A 17,718-nucleotide genomic window follows, 5' to 3' on the forward strand; every position below is an offset into this window, starting at 1 on the left:
TAATTAATTGAATTATTTTTTCCAGTAACCGCATCCTTTTTTTAACCCAACGAAGGTGAAGAATAAAAAAAAATGTTAAAATAGGAAACCCATTGACGTCTTAAAAACGTGTTTATGCAGAAAAATAATGGACAAGAGGAGAAAGATGAGGAGGACGAGGATGACCTTCATTTGTGGATGCAGATGCGCAGCATCAGCCTACTTCGCCGACAAAGATATTCTCCGAAATGAATAATTATTAATGACGTAAGTTCGAAACTAAGAAAAGATAAATAAATGATTGATTTAATAACTTACATTATCTCTTTTGTTAAAATAGAAATGGCGTATAATGGGAAAATACAAGAAACTTAAATGCAATGATGATGATGATGATGATGATGATGATGATGATGATGATGATGATGATGATGATGATGATGATGATGATGGTAGTGTGGACCCAGTCGTTCTTCCTCTAACGGTAAAGACTTGGCTGTTGAAAGAGGAAAGAGTGAGAAATACGAAGAAAAAGAGAGAGAGAGAGAGAAATAATGAAAGACAGACAAATAATAAAAAGAGAGAGAGAGAGAGAAAGAAAGAGAGAGAAAGAAATGGAAGGGAAAGCCAGATCGTCCGGTTTCTTGCGTCCATGATTGGTAGTATTCGTTAGTATACATTCAGCCGTCGTTTGAGATGGCAATTGAACCAAATGTCTTAAAAAACATTGTTGTCATTTGCTCTTGAAAATATATATATCTGTATCTTTTCATTTTTATTTCAACCTTGTAATAAAAAATTGTTTAACATCGATATATTATTACAAATTGTATAGAAAATAAGTCGAAGAATCGTAAGATCGGTAGCATACCTATAACACCTTTTATAAAGGTAGCGTTCTTAAAGGCACTACATCGACGGCTGGTGAGTCATTCTATTTATTTAAAACGAAATGACGTCCTCCGAAAGGATTCATGGTTCAGCGCCGGGAATGATCTCGATGGTATAAACTAGGTCTTTGGTAGTCTTGCGTGAAGCTAAACTCTTGTTTTTGTAACCTGATTTTAGAAGATTCTAGATTATCTTATTTCTTTTTTTCTTTATAACTCATTATAATTATTGTTGGGATATAAATGTTCATAAAGAAGTGGTAATTGTAATTAATATTTGTTTTTATTTGGTCATCAGAGCAACAAGTTGTTTGATCGAGCTACTTTTCCTTTTTGTCAGAAATTTTTAATGGTTTTGTCCTATTTTTATTTTCATTTATTATTATTTCTTTGTAAATCAATGAATACAATACTGTATTTGTTTTATGATATATTTGTAATATTTATTTAATTGATAATTAAGAAGATTGTATTAGAAATATACGATTTTTATAAGAACATTTATTGTTGTGTTTAGAAATTATCGAGGACAAGTAGACAACAATTTATTCAGATAATAGACTACGTTTATAATTTAATCTGGTATATAAGCTCTCTTTCTCTCTCTCTTCTTTTCTATGTGATATGTGGTTTGTATGCATGTTTAAGGGAAAGCGCGTATTCTGAAATGTCTTACTGGACACCAACGAAAGTGTCACACGATAGACAGCGGTTTTTTATTTTATTATGTTTCTTTTTTGCATTGAAGAACTCGTTACTTCCTAATTGCAAAATACTAATGTAAATTACTTAAATTATTTAAATAATTCATTGAGTTTTTTATCGTTATAAAGATCATTTTGTGTTCAACGTTTAATCACGTAAATCATTGTTAATATTAGAAATATTATTCATTAACAATTTATGATCGTGATATAATGAAGTTTATTTAGAAACTTATAAAGATTATGCAATCATTCTTGGAAATATTCAATCTCGTAATAATGAGAGATAATTGAAAAAAAATCACATGCATTACGTGTGTGCGCACATGATCATAATTGATTATCTTGAAATATGACATAACGAATAATTTTCTATATTATTGTATATATTGTATATATATGTACATGTTTTAAACGAATTACACACAGACTATAATTAATATCCGTAATAATTATATTTAATATAAATTTTTGTACGTGTGTGTTTCAGATGTGAAATATTTCAATAATATAATGGACTGGTTTTGTTTATGCAGCTTATTTCTATTTGGAATAGTGACCAATGCGATAGCTGAACCGTAAGAATAAAAATTTTTAAAAAAGGGTAATCCCCGCGAATACCGACGAGAATTCCATCAGACGCCATTTTTGTTAATCTATCATACGCAGTAATAATATAAACCTACGTTCGTGACTATTTATCTTGATTTTTAATTGATAATAGCTTAATGTCGTAACAGGAGTAATATCTGTCGAGTATTGCGCATATTTTTCATTATATTTTCTTAATCAATATTATGTCTGAAAATAAAATAATGTATTATAAATTAAATTCTAAATTAACCAATCTTTCCTTTTACACTCTTTGTATATTTATTGCTGTAGTTTCAATGTATTTTATTTTTACTACATTCTCCTATTTGGATTCACATAATCAGAAAAAGAAACCGTAAGTTAGTGTTTATAGTTTGATCGGTACAAAAGCAACAGGTTATTTAATAAAATTTACATATCGTGACTCTCTCTTACTTAATCATTTTATGCTCATATACAATGTTAATATTTTATGTTTGTTTTTAAAGGTATTATGCTATCATTGCACCAAAAATTGTACGCCCTGATTCAGAATACCATGTTACCGTAAGCACCATCGGTGTCTCAACACCTTCAAACGTGTACATCGAATTGTCTGGTAATCTTAACAATGGAGATCATTTCAATGTATCTCAAACTGTTGTTGTAGAACCATATTCTACAAGAATTGTCAGATTAGAGGTATAATTAAAAATTATAATTTTCATAAAAAACATACTGTATAAAGTATTATTGATTATTTTAATTGTTTATTCTTATGTTTACAGATCGGAGATACTTCTCCAGGACACTACACACTTTTTGCACGTGGCCTGACTGGCATTCAATTTGCTAATTCTACCGAAATACAATATGTCCATAAAAGTTATTCTGTTTTCATACAAACAGATCGGGCGATATACAAGCCTGGAAATAAAGTTATGTTCCGTTGTCTTATATTAGATTCTAGATTGAGACCGAGTCTTACACGTCAAGTTGATATTCATATCATAGTAAGTATACTTATTAATAAATGAAAATAATTAGATAAAAAAATGTTTGAATATAAATTGTATTAATAATTGTAATAGGATGGAGCTAATAATCGTATTAAACAATGGCAACGACCGCAAATAACACGCGGAGTTTTTACCGGGGAACTCGAATTATCTATGTCTCCAGTTTTAGGAACTTGGAAGATTGTGGTTAATGTCAATGATCAAATGTTTGATAAAGAATTTGAAGTCGCCGAGTATGTGCTTCCTAAATTTGAAGTAACCATAGATGCGCCTAAACATTCTACATTTAAAGAGTCAAAGGTTACTGCTACAGTTCGCGCAAAGTAAGGAATTAAATATTGTATATAATAATCAAATTAAATAAATGAATTAAAAGATAAATTACATATCATAATATATATATATATATATATATATATATATTCCTTAGATATACTTATGGAAAGCCTGTCAAAGGAGAAGCTACTATAACAGCTTTTCCAAATATTTTCTCAGGAGTTATTCAACCAATTTTCCAGCAACCTGTCAGAAAAATAGTACCCATTGATGGAAAAGCTACTGTTGATTTTAATATTATTACTGAGCTCAGGTATATTAAAAGAGAAATGTTATAAATGTTTAAAATAAATATTTTATGTATGATAATAAATGTTTTCTTATATTATTTAATAATATAGGCTTACAGATGAGAACGAAAGGCCTATTAGAATTGAAGCCACAGTTGAAGAAGAATTAACTGGTAGAAGGCAGAACGTTTCAGTCGAGATAACGTTGCATAAACATAAATATACTATGGAATTAATCAAAACATCTGAGTATTATAAACCGGGATTAAAATACACAGCATTCGTAAGTATAATTATTTATATTATAATAGATTCAATATAATTATTTATATATCATAATTTTATTTTCAGATTAAATTGGCTTATCACGATGGGGCTCCTGTTCAAGATACAAAAAATCCTGTTTTAATAGCTTATGGATACACTTATAATCAATCAGCTTTTTCCAATGTTACACGTTTCTTAGACAAAAATGGCATGATACAATTAGATTTTTATCCACCCATTGCTAAAGATGATATTTCTGTTCCACTTAATATCGAGGTACGATGATTGATCATATAAACAATTTTATGAATTTATAATTAATAACTATTAATAAACGATTGATTTCAATTACTTTCTTAGGCACAATATTTAAATTTGCACGAGTGGTTTTCCAGTACCAATCAAGCCATGTCGCGTAGTAATCAATACATACAAGCCATTTTAAAAACAGAAAATCCTACTGTAAATCATGATGTTGAGATCGAAGTTAATTCCACAACTCCGCTTAAATATTTAAGCTATGAAGTGCTTGGTCGTGGTGATATCTTAGATGCTGGTTCTGTACATGGACAAGATAAACACAGTATCAAATTTAAGTAAGTTATCGTAAAATATTCATGTGCAAGCTTTTTTCAAAATAATTCCTCATTCGTAATAATAATAATAATAATAATAATAATAATAATAATAATAATAATAATAATAATAATAATAATAATAATAATAATAATAATAATAATAATAATAATAATAATAATAATAATAATAAATAATAATAATAATAATAATAATAATAATAATAATAATAATAATAATAATAATAATAATAATGATATATTAATTATAGATTTTTGGCTACATACGTTATGGCACCAACAGCACATGTAATCGTTTATTACATTCGAGACGATGGTGAAGTTATTGCAGATGCATTAGACGTGGAACTAGAAGGAGCGCTACAAAATTATGTAAATATATATATATAGTCTTTCATTATTAATATTATTATGATTAATAATATAATAATAAAATATTAATTTTATATTGGAATGAAGGTCGACATCAAAATTTCACCGGAAGAAGAAGTCGAACCAGGAAAGGATGTTAGCTTGACGATTAGCTCTAAACCAAATTCATACGTTGGATTATTGGGTGTCGATCAGCGTTCTTTTCTATTAAAATCAGGAAACGATATATCTTATGTACGTAAAATATTCAATGAACAATAAATGAAAATATATACACAAATATATATATTGAATATATTTTTTACAGGAAAAAGTGGAAAAAGAATTAAAATCATACGATACAATAGAAGAATCTCCTTATTCAGATTTCGACCTTTATCGTTCATTCTGGAGACCAGGATCAGGTACAGCCAACGATGTATTTAGGGTAAATATCGGTTATAAAATGTATAAGAATAGAAATTTATAAAAATAAGTATGATAGAAAAATTGTTTAATTGAATAATATTAAATTTGTTAATCAGGAAACTGGTGCAGCCATTCTTACTAATGGATATCTTTTTGAATATCTATTGCCAAGTAAGTATATTTATTTAATCTTACGTAACTAAATGAAGTAATAATTTCTGTATTTATTTAACATAATTATATCTGTAATATTAGCTATATATATTTAATGTAGTATAGTTGGATTACACTTATCTTTAATACAACTTGAAGTAATGATAATATTCATTAGTATAATCCTTAAATCTAGTGTGCTGAATATTCGTTATTATGCTTATTTATTACATTAATCCTAATTATTTAACAATGCTTATATGTGCATAGTATACTACAGAGCTAGCATGGCAGCACTGGATGTAGCTGTTCCTGCTCTTCTTTCTACTCCTTCTGCTGCAAGCGTGCAATTCAACCAAGATATATTTTCAACTAAGAAGGTCACTGTTCGTAAGAACTTCCCTGAAACTTGGCTTTGGGAAGCAGTTGATGCTGGGTAATGCCAATTAATTAATTAATTATCACACACACACACACGTACTCATTTTTTAATTTTAATTTAGTTAACATCGTATATACAGTTTTGCAACATATATCAAATATCATTTTATTTCTTTCATCTATAACAATCTTAATCATTAATTTTTTCATTAGTTATGATCAGTGCTAGTATGCGAGAATAAAACTTGCTTCATAATGCCTCACAGTGACGAACCTATTTTTATTAACAATTTTCTTTAACCGTTTGAGTCTCAGGGTTGTATCAGGGGTTGTCTTTTTTCTAAAGACTCCTTTAGAAAAATCGTTCGACATATGTCAAGTGAGTTGACAATGTATGAATTGCATATTACATTTCAATAACATGCTACTTTGCGTTACTTGGAACTCAAACTGTTAATTATCATTAATCGTTTGCGCTAATTCACTAATCAGTTTTTGGGTTGCTGTAAGTAACATTCTTCGTTATAACAAATGTACATATATAACATATTTTATAAATGCATATGTTCTGTGATTACAAATATTGTTTTTAACAGATTTAATATTTGTTAAAACATATGATTTTTTTTGTATTAAATGTTATAGATTACAAATATTAAAAATTCTTATTTTTTTATTTATTTATATATAGGATTTATTTATATTGAAATTATTTTACAGCCGATGACTAGATGTACCATTTCATATGAACATAGTATTATTCGATACATTTATCTGTTATATAGTCATCTTAAATACATATAGTTAAATTACAGGACACCCAGGAAATTGGGAAGGTAGGCTTGAAGGGTCATCTCATGGAGCGTCTACGCTTCGACCAGATCTTGGTCCACCCGTAACGCTCAGATTAGCAACAAGGCCACCATTGGCAGGTCCTTATGCCTTCTCTCGCATTCCACCTCCTGTTTGGAATAAGCCCCGTGTATTCCTTATGCATGACATCTTAAACACTTGGCTTTTCACAAATTTTTCTTCAGGGTATTTATTTGTATCTTCTATACTTCCTTCTGCATGCTTATGAGACATATTTTTGTTTGTTTGTATATTTTATAAACATACGTACATATTTTTCTGTAAATAATATTATTCCGTTATGTTATATGCATACATACACATACATAGTAAATCGTGTCGTCTTTTATGTATATGTAAAAAAATGCAGGACTAAAGAAACCGAAAGCCGCTTAAATTTATTTGTAGTTATGCCACTGTCTCAATGTTGTAATTAGAGCTATTATATCTCATTATCAGATAAAAATATACACAAGTATCTCATACCAATAAAAATTTGTAACATTTCACACGCAACATAAACTTATCACAGATTACGTAATTACTCTTTAGGATATTTCAAATATTAAATTATTATAAAAGTAAATAAAGGTTTCTTTCTCATTTTTAGGATCAAAGGAGAAACCGAATTTCGACGCACTGTACCAGACTCTATTACATCGTGGGTAGTTTCAGCATTCTCTTTAAGTGATGTACATGGATTAGGTCTCATCAATGAACCAAGAAAGGTTTTTATATATTATTTATATATTCTGCTATATTATTAAAAATACATTAATTTAATATATATATTTAATTAATATGACGAATATTATTTTAGCTAAAAGTTTTTAGACCCTTCTTCATTTCTATGGATTTGCCTTATTCCGTGATAAGAGGAGAGATCGTGGCAATACAAATTGTGGTATTTAATTACTTTAATAAAAATGTGGTAGCCGATGTATTGTTAGAAAATGCCGGACAATTTGAATTTGCAGAAATTTCAAATGAGGTTCACGACACGCCTAGTAAGTTCATTATTATAAATTTTGTCTTTATTTAATTAATTAAACGATATCATATTACTAATGTATTTTTTATTTTTATAGAATTGGAATTATATCGCAAGAAAAAAGTAGAAATTAAGGCTAATACTGGTTCAAGCGTATCGTTTATGATTATTCCAAGAGAATTAGGATATATAACGATCAAGGCTACAGCGCATAGTTCATTAGCAGGGGATAGTGTTGAACACAAATTACTCGTAAAGGTAACTTTTTTTTTATTAATAAATAAATAATATATATATATGTATATTTTATGTTTGTATAATTTACTCTTCATATTTTAAAAGTCTGAGGGTGAAACGCAATATGCGAATAAGGCAATATTTATAGATTTGAGAAGTGAAAAAAGCATGCAAACAAATATCACAATTGAAATGCCTAGAAATATAGTGCCGGATTCAGAACACATTGTGATCTCAGCAGTAGGTAATAATAATAATCTTTTATATTATTTATTTAAGTGATTTATTAAAAATTTTTTATTTGTTTATTGTAATTGTAAATTTAGAAATATTAATTTTTTAGGTGATATCTTGGGTCCTAGTATACCTAATTTGGCAAATTTGATTAAAATGCCATTTGGATGCGGCGAACAAAATATGTTGAACTTTGTGCCGAATATTGTTGTATTAGATTATTTGAAGGTAATTTAAATGAAATTTCTTTTCTTTTTATTTCTATAAATTTGAATCTTTAATTTAGAAGTTATTTATTTGTAGAATACAAACCAATTGAAACAAGCAATACAAGCTAAAGCATTGAAATATTTAGAAATTGGTTATCAACAAGAATTGACATATAAACACAATGATGGATCGTTCAGTGCATTTGGCATGTCCGATCCTAGTGGAAGTACATGGTAAAATAAATAATAATTTGTACTTTTTGTGATATACGAAGATTGAATATTATCTTCATTTTATTTTTTCTTCAGGCTTACTGCATTTGTAGCTAAATCATTCCAGCAAGCAAAAGATTATATAACTATCGACGATAAAGTAATAGACGAGGCTTTACAATGGTTGTCCAATAATCAAGCTGAAAATGGTAGTTTTCCTGAAGTAGGAAGAATCAGTCATCGTGATATGCAAGGTGGAGCTGCTAAAGGTCTCGCATTAACAGCATTTACACTTATCTCATTCCTCGAAAATCCAGTAAGTATATTTTTAATAAAAATATAATATTATTTCTTCTTTTTTAATGAATATTTAAAAATATGATTTTAGGAAGCGACAGAAAAATACAGAAATAATATAAATAGAGGTGTAGATTATATTGTACGAAACATGGATGGATTAGACGATCCATATGCATTAAGTATATGCACCTACGTATTGAATTTGGCCAAACATCCATACGAGACTAACGCATTTTACGCGTTACAATCTAAAGCATTGACAGAAAATGATATAAAATGGTGGAGTAAACCAATTGCAAAAGATGACAAAAATCCATGGCATTCTTTATTACCTCGTTCTGTAGATGTAGAAATGACATCTTATGCTTTACTTACATACTTGCGAAGACATTTAATTGCTGATTCTATCTCCATAATGAAATGGTTGGTTAAACAAAGAAATTCAGAAGGTGGTTTTGCATCTACACAAGTATGTTTATTTATATTTTATTTTTAATAAAATAAAGAGACTATTTAAAGAGTTCTTAATGCAAGACTTTATTTTAATTTTAGGACACCGTTATTGGTATATACGCATTAGCGCAATTAGGTGCAAGATTAATGGCAAAAGACAATTCTGTTTTGATATCGTTACTCTACGAAGGAGAACAAAGTCAATTGAGTATAAATTCTCGCAATGCTATGATACTTCAAAAACAAATTGTAAGTTTTTAATATTTTTTATAAATAAGAAAAATATATAATTATCTTTTTGAATTATTTATTATAAATTGATATGTATAGCTTCCAAAGAAAACTCGTTTTGTTAACATCACTGCAAATGGTAATGGATTCGCCATAATTCAAGTATCATACGAATATAATTTGAACGTAGCTGGTGCTTGGCCATTATTTACTTTAGACCCTCAGGTAGATCGAAACTCTAATGCTAATCATTTGCAACTATCTATTTGTTCTGGGTATGTAATCATTTATTTATTACTAATAAACTAAAGAAATTGTTTTTATATTAATATATGAATATTTTATATATCATAGGTTTGTACCAACGAGGGAAGCTAATGAAAGTAATATGGCTGTTATGGAAATAAGTTTGCCATCAGGTTTTACAGTTGATAGGGATTCCCTACCTAGTCTTGAAGTTTCACAAAATGTTAAACGAGTAGAAACTAAGAATGGTGATACAATGGTTGTCTTGTATTTCGATAAGGTTTGCATTTTATTATACTAAAAAAAATAATTTATATCTTTTTTATTATATATATAGATATTACTTATATTTTTCTTTTATTGTTTTTATTATTAAAATCTAATACAATGTTACAGATGGTCGTTCACGAGTATTGTCCTACCGTATCTGCGTATAGAACACATAAAGTAGCTAAACAAAAACCAGTACCTGTATCTATTTACGATTATTATGATTCATGTAAGTTTTTCTATAAGTTTTTATTAATTACATATATTATTGATATATTAATATAATTTTTGTTTAAATACATTAGCGAGAAGAGCACGAGCATTTTATGAGCCACGAGTAGCATCGCTTTGTGATATTTGCGAGGATAAAGAATGCGAGGATGTTTGTCTCTCACAACCTGATAAAAGGAAAGATAATGATCATGCATCTGCTGTGGCATCATCTTTATGCATAAACGCATATGTGACGTCCTTGCTCGTTTTGTTTTCTGTTTCACTCTATAAGTATTTGTAAATATAGGATTTAGCGTGAAGATACATTTATACTTAATATTTACAAGTGACATAATATTAAAGTATAGACCAGTGTTTCTTAAACTTTATATGTTTGGTAAAAATATTCAGTAATTTTTTTTTGTAGATACAAATATTTCTTTATTTCTTATTTCTATTTTATTTTCAAAATTTACATTAACAAATCTAAAAGGATTCATTTCTTATTTAATAGAGAAAGCCATGACATCAAGATGTTGAACTCATGTACATAGTTTGAGAAACATTGATATATATATATAAACGTGGTGTGTAAGTGCTGACCAAAGTACTTTTCAAATTTACAGAGTTTGCAATTCTCAAGTTGCAGATTTAATATTACTTTACAGACAAAGCAGAATAGTTTAACGAGTAAGAAATTAATTTTAAATTCATCTAAAAAAAATATATTGTAAAACATATTACTAAAGTTATATACTGTTATTAATATTATATATTACGTATGTATATTTTTTCGATATTTTTTTTTTTTCTAGCTGAATATATATATTAACGTTACAAAAGATTTAATTAACGCGCGAAGAGAAATAAATATATATAATTATCTTTTTATTATTTATTCTCCAATAATATTATGCGAAAATAGAGATGGCACAAAAATTATTTTTATATAAAATATTTCAGAAGTATGAAAATAAACATAAATTTCAATAGTTATTCTCTGTGTGATTGCAAAATATTTTTATTGAATTATACTGTAGAAAATATTTATATATAATAATATTTTATAAAAACATATAAATTATACATAATAATTATTATCATATGAGTATTACATGTATTTCTTAGTCGGTAACTTTTTACCGACCGTAAGAATCACGTGACGTCACATTATTGGCAATAACAGTACCAATAATTTCCGACGAGGTCACTCCAAAACGTAAAAAATTTAACATGAAGTTTCTATTTTATGTAATTAATAAAGTTTATGGTTAATCGAGCGAGTACGGTAGCTCGACCGAATGTTAATAGCGTCATTGGGATCGTTGTTTCTGTTGAAGCGTAATATTTATATTCAGTGAAGTTCTTGAAAGGGACTTTAAATTTTCGCAGAAGCATTACCCGCGGACGGGATACACTTATGAGTAAGTTTTGATTGCCTACCAGTATCCAAAAATGCTCCCGCTAATTCTTAGATAACCACAAACTGCCCTCGCTTGCTAACGCTAATCATTTAAATGCAAACCCGTTGTCTAATATTTGATAGGGACGACTATCGTCGATTAATTTTTCGTAAAATTATGCTATGAAATTTTTTTTCTTTTGCACGGAGAAAAAAACTATTTTCGTTGCGTAAAAAATCTTATTCAATTTCTACATTATAAAAGGTGAGATTTGAAAAAAAGTATGAATACATTTTTCTTATACCATCATTATTATTATTATTTCAATAATGTAAGGCATTAGAAAAATTCTAATTAATTTTATATATTATGGTATAACATGCAATGCATTAATATTATTTCTTCTATTTATCATATTAAAATTGATATGTTGGTGTTCATGTTAAACATTATTTATGGAATGACTAAGATTTAATAACAAAAATGAATATATGACCTTCCGTGACATAATATTTTAATTTAACTTAAAATTTATGCATTATTGTTTTACATATAATTAATTGATGTGTATTGTTTGAAGTTGTAATATATGAATAAACTTTTGTAATATAAAGTAAGGATGTAAAAATCGATATGTACATGCATTATATACATTTATTCTTGTATAATAATATATGTATTAATATATTTTAGGCATGAGGCGCAAGAGTGAAAGAAATAAAGCTAAAGCGACACCAGAAAAAAAAGTAGAAAAACCGACAAGAAAATCAACTCGCAGGCGTGGAAAACGTTCACCATCAACATCACCTGAGAAAGATAACATAGAAGCAGCTACTACAGTTGTTCCCAGTTGTATTAATGAAAATGAAAAGTCTCCAGTACAGACGCGTATTCAAAATAAAGAATTAGAGCAGGTATCGGATAGCCATGAAGAGAAAGTATCTTCCACGGAAGGAAACATAAAAGTGCAATCACCTGAGGCAGAGGAGGAGAATAATGGTGATTCTGTATGGAAAGTGGCAAGAGCTGACGCATCTCCTGGGGAAATACAAAAATTGAAGTTATGCAGACAGAGGAATATATCGGAGGCATCATCTGAAGCATCGTTGAGTAGGAAAAAGTCTAACAAGTGGCAAGAAAGTGGTGAGGGAGGTGCAGGGGAGGTTGACTCGGCAGACGAGCAGCTGGTATCTTGTACAAGAATGTCCAGTGGCATTGAACAGCCGTATGATCCCTCCTCTTCATACCCAGGTCAGGACTCCAACGAAGAGGTAAGTGATAGCAAGGAGCTCCTGCCTGAAACCACTTCAGCCAACTTGTCTGACGATAAACCAAACATAGATCAACAAGGTGATTCAAATGAGGCTAGTTGTTCCAACCAAAATCTTCATAGCGAGCCCAGTAAGCCAACTAGTACAACCACTCCAGCTACTACTAATTCTTCTAACGGCGATCGTGTATCAGAGGAACTAGTCCCTGATATTCCTAAGGAAGACCAACCTGAAGAAACAACTGACCAGAAATCAACAGAAGTATTTGAGAAAGAAACGAGCTCGGAAAATGCATCCAAAGAAATGCATACTAATACCGATGACGAAGAACATGACGACAAAGAAAAAATTCAGAAATCAGATTCGTCGTCTGAGTCTAATGATGAGAAACATACTAAAATAGATTGCAGTAGCAATAGAACAGCATTGCGTGCTAGTCGTAGAAAGCATAGAAATAAATATAGAGATTCTTCTAATTCTGAAACGCCTGATTCCGAAGATGAACAGCCTGTCGATAATAAATTTGAACAATCGTTTACTCGTGATAAGAAATCTAATACAACAACGGATGAATCTAAGGAAAAAGATCAACCAACATCTCCAGAATCTAAATCTAATCCTTCATTAAACAATTTAAATATAGAAGTTGAACATTCCGAAATAAACAAATCAACAAAAGCTCAGAATGAAACCGAAAAGCAGGACCACGTTCCCTCGACTAACGTTCAGGCATCAACTCAGAAACCTGCTAAAGTTAATTTGAAAAGATCATTGTAAATATTATTCTATTATATATTTTTCCATAAATAAGATAATTTATTATTTAATACAATTGATTAATAATCTTATATTTAAATATGTTATTTTTTAGTACGTCACGAATATTAGTTGACAAAACTGATGCAAAAAGTGAGGATACCGATCCAAATGCTAATAGCGAGTCTAATAATCAGAAGGTATAATATGATTCTGTGATATATTATCAATTTTACTTTTAAATCAAATCTGGATCTAAATAATATAAATTTTCTTTTTTCCTCTAGGAAAATCATAGTAACGAAGATAATGAGTTTAAATCCGTACCAAGAAAACGGAGATGGGGAACGGCGTTATCTACAGATTCGGTGCCTTCTTTTTCTATCTCAACAGATTCCCTTAAGGTAATATCAACTATTATAAAATTTTTAATATAACATATATAAATTGTAGATAATAATTTTGTTAATATTATTTGCGTTTAATAGGCATTAGTGCCAGGAGCAAAACCATTATCCATCAATGAAGTACGTTTATCGAAGGATGACGACGATGAAAGAGATCAAAAGGGAAATGGAAAATGGTTTGACGAGGATATTAATGATCCAAAATCTAAAGATATTCTTGCACAGAAGAATGGTGCTGCGAAAAAAGGGGATTTACAAATTGAAAATCATATAGGTATATACAATCATGCTTATTTTTAGAAATAATTTATATAATTATTTAATAACAAAATCTCTCATATATATTGTTTTAAATGATTAATTGATTGTCTTTTATATTTTGTAATTTAATAGCAGCAAGGCGGAAGATTTCTATTATGAAAGAACCTTCGCACGTGAAATCACCTAGTCCACCAGCGACGAAGCCTACAAATATTCTTTTGATCAAAAATTTGGTTCGTCCATTTACATTGAATCAAATAAAAGAATTACTTTCACGTACCGGTACTATTGTTGAAAATGGATTCTGGATGGACAGAATTAAATCCAAATGTTTCGTTGAGGTTTGTTATAAGTTATTTTAATGTAAAATTAGATAAAAAATTTAATATTCTTATGTTCTCTCAAATATCATTTTATTTGAATTTGTACATATATAAATATATATATTTATTTTTTAAATATTTATTATTATCATTTTTGTTTAGTATGCTAATGAAGATCAAGCATTTGAAACAAGGCAAGCATTGCATGGTATTTCTTGGCCTGTGTCAAATCCGAAAAGACTACACGTTGAATACGCCACCAAGGATGATATGGAAATGGCAAGAGAATCATCTAAAGATCAACCTGTTTCCCGTAAGACGGAACAGCTATTGACGACAGAATCCTGGCAACAAGATTGGAATCGCGAGGAAAGAACTAACTCGGCTAAGGTATTTACCGAATTATTAAAATAAATATAAATGATAATAATACATAAACTATTTTGAATCCAGGTCGTCGTTGTTAGAGAATGGGATTTAGGTAAGGAGGATGGTCAACAACACGTCAAAGAAAAAGAACGTGACAAGAAAGAACAAGATAAGAAAAGAAGAAGAAGTCGGAGTCCGGCATTGGAAGCACATCTTCCAGCTCCTGCAAGAAAATTCAAAAAAAAGGAAGACGATCCACCTCCGGCTAAACTTTTAGACGATCTTTTTAGAAAAACTAAAGCAACACCGTGCATATATTGGCTACCACTTACGAACGAACAGGTAAATTTTTTATTTTTTATACATTAAAATGGGCATTTTTCTATTTATTTATTTATTTATTGAAATTATCAAATGAAATAATAAAAGTTACCAGAGAATAAGGTTCTTCTAATATAAAATCTCCTTATAATTTAACAAGTAAAAATTTTACATTTTAGTAACGTCAATGTCAATGTTTTCTGTCATTCTCTTTCTCCCTCTCTCCCCCTCCTTCTCTCTCTCTCTCTTTTTTCCTTTAGTTTTTTCTTGAACAATTATTAATTTGACTATATATAAAAAAAGAAAAAATACAATTTAACCGTTAATACAGAAGAACCTTAAATTAATAGTTTTAATTCAATGTTATAATATTGTGTGTTCATATTCTATGAACGCAGATAGTAGTAAAGGAAGAAATGCGAAGACAGCATATGGCAGAGCACGCACGCAGACTAGAAGAGATGAGACGTACTGAAAGAAGCAGAGACAGCCGTCGTCGTCGTAGTCCAAGAAAATAGAAAATTTGCAGATCGCCACTTCCGATAAACGTACCTTTTTCCTGACGTAAACAACAACAAAATAACAGACTCAGACGGATTCTTCTTACACGCGGAGAAAAAAACCTATTCGCAATTATCGACAGAGAGAAGAAAAAAAATAAATCTTTTCTTTTTTTTTTGTTGCAACATCTGACAATTGACATATTCATCAATTATTTAACATTCTTTATTCTGTCGCTTTTGTTTGATTAAGTTTCACGTTCTGTTTTATTTGTTTCCAAAATATTTATATCTCTATTGATATGATGCTTTTATTCCGCGGTTAGGGTTTTAATATTTGTTAAATTTTGTAATTGAAAACAAACTTTTGCTACATATATATATATATATATATATATATATATATATATGTATGTATATATGTATGTATGTATAAATCTTGGTTTCTTTTCTGTTTGTATATTCTATTTTTATTATTTTTTTTTTTTTCTAGTTAGCCAAGGATGATTAATAATTGTTCATTTTTGATGATTAACTTTTTACGGACAGTGCGGAAAAATTTTTCCTTTTGCATGGTGACGCTCCATCATCATTTCCTCCGTTCTCTGACCACCACCCTCACGCTTTGAGCATTAAACCTTACTTCTTACAGGTCAACAACATTAACTATTCGACAGAGTGGCGGTAACAATAGAACAAATTCAATAGGGTGTGGCGCACTGTGTTTTGATCATCTGTACGGGACAGGCACTACATCAATTTTCTCTGCAAAATTTGCATCGTCTATAAAAAATTACGCTGCGATTAAAAAAAAAAAAAAACTCTGTTATTTACTCGATGATGTATCGTACATCACGAGTTAATGTATGCATACACTTACAACGTGGGAAACGTTTGAGAGAAAATAAAAAAAAAAAGAAGAAAAGAGAAAAAAAGAAAGAGAGGGAAAGGGAGAGAGAAAGAGAGTAAACAAATAAATAACTCTATCGGTCGAGTAAGGAAAAGGACATTGTATTAGTGAAAGCGTAATGTTGAATTGAGTTATTCGTTTTCTCTTTTACTATGAAACGAAATGAAACTTTAGTCAACCGTTTAAGCAAAGCGCGAATAGCAATAAACTAATCACAACAATGAAAATCATTTGAAATATGTGAATGTGGGAAAAGCAGATGCAAGACATGTGTAACAAAATAAAACAAAAGAAAAAAGAATTTCTTTTCTTAATATCGAATATTTTTGTTCGCCTTAACTTTAAACTCGAAAGTTAATGGATAAAAAGAAAATTATGACCCTATCACTCTAAAATGTGATAATAGAGATCGTGAAAATACGCTAGTGTTGTTTATCTACCTGCTCCTGGATAGTCGTGCAGGAAGAACACACACACACGTTGTATATATATAATATTAATAATAATAATATTCAATATTCCATAAATATGACATGTGTAAAATTATCAATAAATGTAAAACACGGTAGGATATGAAGTACGTTTACCGCTTACTTTTTACAGTATACCAATTGGGAGATTGTTATTTACCTGTAGATGAAAATATAAACAAGTAATACTTTACAAAATATACATGTGTTCAGAAAGTCATACATTTGCTTTTTTTAATTATTAATTAATTCCATTTTTTTCTTTTTTTTTACTTTAATTTAAAAACATATATTTAAATATATATAATACACACGTATGTATGTATTCACGTATATTTATTATATGCTTCTTCTACTGCTATTAACATCA

The 17,718-nt window shown here is 29.2% G+C and overlaps 2 protein-coding genes across 6 annotated transcripts; both read left to right on the plus strand.

Moving 5' to 3' along the window:
* Positions 1–582: 582 nt before the first annotated feature.
* On the plus strand, positions 583–11,101 carry LOC122526687 (CD109 antigen-like). Of its 4 annotated transcripts, XM_043650250.1 has the most exons (27): positions 583–903; positions 2,064–2,151; positions 2,656–2,848; positions 2,935–3,159; positions 3,238–3,488; positions 3,596–3,754; positions 3,843–4,014; positions 4,083–4,274; positions 4,359–4,594; positions 4,846–4,966; positions 5,054–5,200; positions 5,274–5,393; positions 5,491–5,545; positions 6,724–6,946; positions 7,371–7,488; positions 7,581–7,767; positions 7,849–8,009; positions 8,094–8,232; positions 8,332–8,450; positions 8,526–8,665; positions 8,741–8,960; positions 9,033–9,413; positions 9,497–9,646; positions 9,728–9,903; positions 9,983–10,154; positions 10,271–10,373; positions 10,450–11,101. In XM_043650250.1, the coding sequence occupies exons 2-27, from the start codon at positions 2,087–2,089 to the stop codon at positions 10,656–10,658; spliced, it is 4,434 nt and encodes a 1,477-aa protein (XP_043506185.1). In that variant the 5' UTR covers positions 583–903; positions 2,064–2,086; the 3' UTR covers positions 10,659–11,101. The 4 variants fall into 4 exon arrangements, with proteins under 4 accessions (XP_043506185.1, XP_043506168.1, XP_043506178.1 ...); XM_043650233.1 differs by lacking the exons at positions 583–903; positions 2,064–2,151 and adding an exon at positions 2,202–2,522; XM_043650243.1 differs by lacking the exons at positions 583–903; positions 2,064–2,151; positions 6,724–6,946 and adding exons at positions 2,203–2,522; positions 5,798–5,963.
* A 498-nt stretch (positions 11,102–11,599) lies between these two features.
* Positions 11,600–16,668, plus strand: LOC122519243 (apoptotic chromatin condensation inducer in the nucleus). Of its 2 annotated transcripts, none has more exons than XM_043638623.1 (10): positions 11,600–11,781; positions 12,454–13,804; positions 13,903–13,987; positions 14,075–14,191; positions 14,276–14,468; positions 14,588–14,796; positions 14,941–15,168; positions 15,232–15,489; positions 15,867–16,016; positions 16,621–16,668. In XM_043638623.1, exons 1-9 carry the CDS (start codon positions 11,778–11,780, stop codon positions 15,984–15,986), a joined length of 2,565 nt encoding a protein of 854 aa, XP_043494558.1. In that variant the 5' UTR covers positions 11,600–11,777; the 3' UTR covers positions 15,987–16,016; positions 16,621–16,668. The 2 variants fall into 2 exon arrangements, with proteins under 2 accessions (XP_043494558.1, XP_043494638.1); XM_043638703.1 differs by having other exon boundaries at positions 14,591–14,796.
* The last annotated feature ends 1,050 nt before the right edge of the window (positions 16,669–17,718 follow it).

Source organism: Polistes fuscatus, unplaced genomic scaffold, assembly GCF_010416935.1.
Source record: "Polistes fuscatus isolate 324 unplaced genomic scaffold, CU_Pfus_HIC Scaffold1, whole genome shotgun sequence".
NCBI classification, from domain to species: domain Eukaryota; kingdom Metazoa; phylum Arthropoda; class Insecta; order Hymenoptera; family Vespidae; genus Polistes; species Polistes fuscatus.

Coding starts and splice junctions, on each gene's coding strand:
- LOC122526687 (XM_043650233.1), top strand. CDS start 2,371: ATGTCTGAAAATAAAATAATGTATTATAAATTAAATTCTAAATTAACC. Junction 2,849..2,934: donor CAAGAATTGTCAGATTAGAG/GTATAATTAAAA, acceptor TTATGTTTACAG/ATCGGAGATACTTCTCCAGG. Junction 9,647..9,727: donor TGATACTTCAAAAACAAATT/GTAAGTTTTTAA, acceptor TGATATGTATAG/CTTCCAAAGAAAACTCGTTT.
- LOC122519243 (XM_043638623.1), top strand. Junction 14,192..14,275: donor TCTCAACAGATTCCCTTAAG/GTAATATCAACT, acceptor TGCGTTTAATAG/GCATTAGTGCCAGGAGCAAA. Junction 14,469..14,587: donor ACAAATTGAAAATCATATAG/GTATATACAATC, acceptor GTAATTTAATAG/CAGCAAGGCGGAAGATTTCT.